Source organism: Centruroides sculpturatus, unplaced genomic scaffold (genome assembly GCF_000671375.1).
Source record: "Centruroides sculpturatus isolate CEXI.00-Female unplaced genomic scaffold, Cexi_2.0 scaffold5609, whole genome shotgun sequence".
Classification (NCBI taxonomy): domain Eukaryota; kingdom Metazoa; phylum Arthropoda; class Arachnida; order Scorpiones; family Buthidae; genus Centruroides; species Centruroides sculpturatus.
Genome location: NW_019389696.1, coordinates 1 through 4,139, shown reverse-complemented (window position 1 = coordinate 4,139; position 4,139 = coordinate 1). Strand labels below are relative to the sequence as shown.

The 4,139-nt window shown below is 30.3% G+C and overlaps 1 protein-coding gene across 3 annotated transcripts; it reads right to left on the bottom strand.

Moving 5' to 3' along the window:
- Positions 1-1,191: 1,191 nt before the first annotated feature.
- LOC111617337 (omega-amidase NIT2-like) lies at positions 1,192-3,983 on the bottom strand. 3 transcript variants are annotated; one of them, XM_023358640.1, is made up of 3 exons: positions 3,867-3,983; positions 2,190-2,308; positions 1,192-2,113 (listed from the first exon to the last, which is right to left on the bottom strand). In XM_023358640.1, exons 1-3 carry the CDS (start codon positions 3,877-3,879, stop codon positions 1,796-1,798), a joined length of 450 nt encoding a protein of 149 aa, XP_023214408.1. In that variant the 5' UTR covers positions 3,880-3,983; the 3' UTR covers positions 1,192-1,795. The 3 variants fall into 3 exon arrangements, with proteins under 3 accessions (XP_023214408.1, XP_023214409.1, XP_023214407.1); XM_023358641.1 differs by having other exon boundaries at positions 3,863-3,948; XM_023358639.1 differs by lacking the exon at positions 3,867-3,983 and adding an exon at positions 3,564-3,844.
- Positions 3,984-4,139: the final 156 nt, after the last annotated feature.

Sequence of the window (4,139 nt, the reverse complement as noted above, 5' to 3'; positions counted from 1 at the left end):
ACTGTCCAGTAAATACTCTTAGAAATGGATTTTTCACTAAAATAAAATTTCTCATTAACAACACAAAGATTACTTTAATATATAATATTGCAAAAATTTCTTGTCTTTCTAACTTCTGATAGATTGTCTTCTAACTTCTAACTCTAGAGAGATTTACATATTTACACTAAACACCTTAATCCAGCATTACCATCGTAAGATCAGTTATAATAAAAACACTGATATCATTATTTGAAAAATAAGAGAGTCAAATACAAGATACTAAATGGCAAAATAAAATTAGTCTGCTCTAAAATGTAGTTAATAAATGAGACATAGTTTTGGAATGACTGGANAAATTATTAGATTATTTAGTATTTTTGATATATTTAATGAATCATGAATCTATATTTAATGAATTAGTGGATTTTTCCTAAATTAGAATATCTGATATAGTAACCTCAACACCACACTCAGTGTAGACTTAATTATTAAACAATCATCACAAAGCACCTTAATTCGCTAAGGTGCTTTGTGATGATTGTTTAATAATATAGAATTAATAATAATTTGTGATAATTGTTTAATAATAATATAATATTCTTGCCCTATAGAATAGGTTAAAAACGTTTTCAACCTATTCTATAAGCCAAGAATGCCCAACTGTGGCTCGTGAGCCATATGAAACACTTCATGAGCTTAATTGTGACTCAACTAATAAGTAAAAAATATTATTATTTTTTAAAATTTCTGTATCTTGTAAATACACTGGAATTAAAATTAATTGAAATACAAGAAGTCAAGGTCTCCAAATGTTACATAAATCAGCAAAATCAATCACTGAATTTTGGAAAAGTGTACCAATAATTAAGTAAAACAATTTAAAAAATGCAGCATATCGTTTACTGTCAATTTTTGGATCAACATATGCTGTTGAATCATTGTACTCAATGATAAAATTGATTAAATTGAAGTTCCATTCACAGTTAACCAATCAACATTTAAAAGAATTAATAAGAAGTTCAATTATCTAATTATCAACCTGATTATCAAAACTTAATTTCAACATCACAAATTCATAAACCTTCAACTAGCAAAGAGTAAGATTTAAAAAAATGTAATAAATATGTAAAAACAACTTACTTTAATTGTCAAAATAAATACATTATGATTCTGAAATTTTTTTATTTTTATACCAAGAACTTTAGGTGGGGCTCCCAAAATTTCAGGTAGGTAACTAGGGCTCTTACAGCAAAAAGTCTAGGCACCCCTGCTACAGACATCTTCAAGTTTATAAAATTTTCATCTGATACAAAGGTAAAGTCTACATTTAAATATATCAGGTTCAGCATGGCAATAATATATTCCTGAGAAATACTAGCTTTTAAATTTAGCAAAAGTATGTTTGGCAACATTTTGAAAGTTAGTTTTTGTGATAATTTACACAAATGACAATTTAAAACTATAGTAGAGCATTGATTATCCAAAACAATTCGGGACTGGGGTTGTTCGGATAACTGATCATTTATGAAAAAATATATTAAACACGAAACTGTACTGTATATTTTGTATCACACGTCTTACAAATACATACCTTAAATAAAGTAATACATTAAAGTAGGCCTACAGTTTAAGTTCGAAAGAAGGGTGAGAGAGCTGCAGCGCCACAGAACTACCAGAAATTTGAATTTTCTGATTGGAATGCTTTCGGTTAACCAATGTTTTGGTTGATTGGTATTCGGATAATTGATGCTCTACTGTACTTAAATATCAATAATTTCAAATTGTTTTTAAAGATATACTTAAACTATTTTTTTTAATTATCAACAGATGTTTTTTCATATGATAATTCTATCTTACTAAAACAGAAATTTACAATTTCTCTATACTCTAATTGAATCACTTTTAAATGCTTATCAAACATGAACTGGAAAAAAACTATCTCTATATTAAAACATTGATAAATACAAAATTGTGTAATAAAATTCTTTATGTATAAATTGCAAAACATACCTCCAATCAAATATATGTTATTGTTTTTTGCAGCATTTGATAAAACAGTACTTGTCTGACCCGGTATCTTTTCAGCATAAACATCAAGATGACGCAAATCGTAGGGACTATTGAAAAATTCCTAAACAGAATGTATTTCATTAAGTTTCAAACAGATAATATAATAGCAAAAATTACATATAAATTTATATACTCACGGGCAAACACACCAATTTGGCACCTTCACCGGCAGCTTTTGCTATTAACTCCGAAGCTTTTTCAAGATTTGCTTCTTTAGAAGCCGTAACGGCCATTTGAATAAGTGCAATGGATAGTTCTAAACAAAAAAAACAATACTTTATTATCATATAGTGTTTAAAAACAATAATGTAGAAAAAGAGCAGTATATACTGCAGGAAAATATCTGCTTTAAGTCTCATTTTGATTTCTAAGAATGTAAGATACCTCAAGGCTTCAACTTTGTGAACCTTCATTTTATAAAGGAAAATGTTTGCAATCCCTAGTATTATACAAGGGTCATTCTAAAAATAAAGAACATTTGTTTCTCTAGATATTTTTATTTAAGATAATGAAACAAAACTTATTTTACAACATATATGATACCTTAGCTATATTTCTACATAGTCGTCATACAAATTTAAACATTTGTATAGCATATCATCAGCTTTTCTATGCCTTCTGCACACTCAGTTACTGCCAAGTTCTTGAACCAGTCATTAACGGCCTCTTTCAGTTCATTTTCACTTCCATAGTGATTCTTGGCTAAAAAATCCTTCAATTTTGGGAAAAAATGTAATCACTCGGATCCTAGTCCGGGCTATAAGAAAGATGTTCAAAAACTTCCCACTTAAGCTGCTGAAGCAAGTTCTTTGTCAACGTAGCAGCATGCAGACATGCATTATCCTGAAGAAGCACAATGCCTCTGGACAACAATCCCTGCCATTTGTTTTGAAATGAAGCTTCATTTATCACATTACCATAAACTTTGGTTATCTGTCTGTAAATTTCGATACGATTTTTTTCACATTCAAAAAGCATATTACACTATGAACCTTACACTTGGTGGGATCTTTAATTTTGTCACACACTTCAAAGTCACACTGTAAACAGTAAACGATTATTGTGGCTCACTATTAGCATCAGACTGGCACAAAAACATGGGAAGGTCCATGACACAGCAGTGGAGGGTGGTAGGTGAACTGCACAGCTTGACAGATCAAAATGTTCTTTTTTTTTAGAATGACCCCCGTATAAGATCCAAAACAAACCTCTTTCGGATGGCTCTGCATGGAGTATCTCTATACATAGGGCCATATTTACACGTTTATCATCAGTAGTGTGGAGACCGATTTTGCCGACCAATGTCTACAACCAACATTAGCAGTTCATACAAAGTATCAGTCTTGAAGGTTGGCTCTCCTCCCCCATTCAAACCACTCCTAGGTCCTTTATATTTCTATATTTCACTTAATTCTGGGGGAAAAAATATTATTATGTTTTTAGTGGTGTGGCTTTGCCCTATTGTTGGTTGGGGATTAGGGGTGAAACAACATAAATCCCCAGAAACTTACCGTTGACCTGTCTAAGAACGATTGCATGTTGTATGGTCATACTGCCTTTTCATTTTTTACAGTGATTGTCATCGACTATTTAAAACGAAACGTACGTTCTTTTAATGCAGATAAATAAAAATATTAAACTTTAACCCTAAGAGTAATGATGTTACTGTGTTTAAGTAAGCTGCATACAGTACTAAAGCATCTATTTACATCATGCGCTGATGTCTGAAAACATTGAGATATTTTGAAATTTCATTACTATTGCTTCATACATCATCTCAAATTTTATACACATTTATATATACACCTACTTACTTCTGCTGGCCATTTTGAAATCCTTTAATATTAAACGCTCTTTGACATGTGATTATCTCCTTCTTGTTTACTTGAAAGTTGCCATTTTGAAACGATGAAAAACAAGCCCAGAAAAAATTCTAATGGCATTTAATTACGATAAACTATTAAAGATTTTTTAAAATATTTCTACTTTAAAAGCACATTATATTTATTGTGCATAAACTACTAACTTTAGATACTCAACAAATGTTATAAATACCTTTATCAGCATATAAACTGGCAAGATGTGGA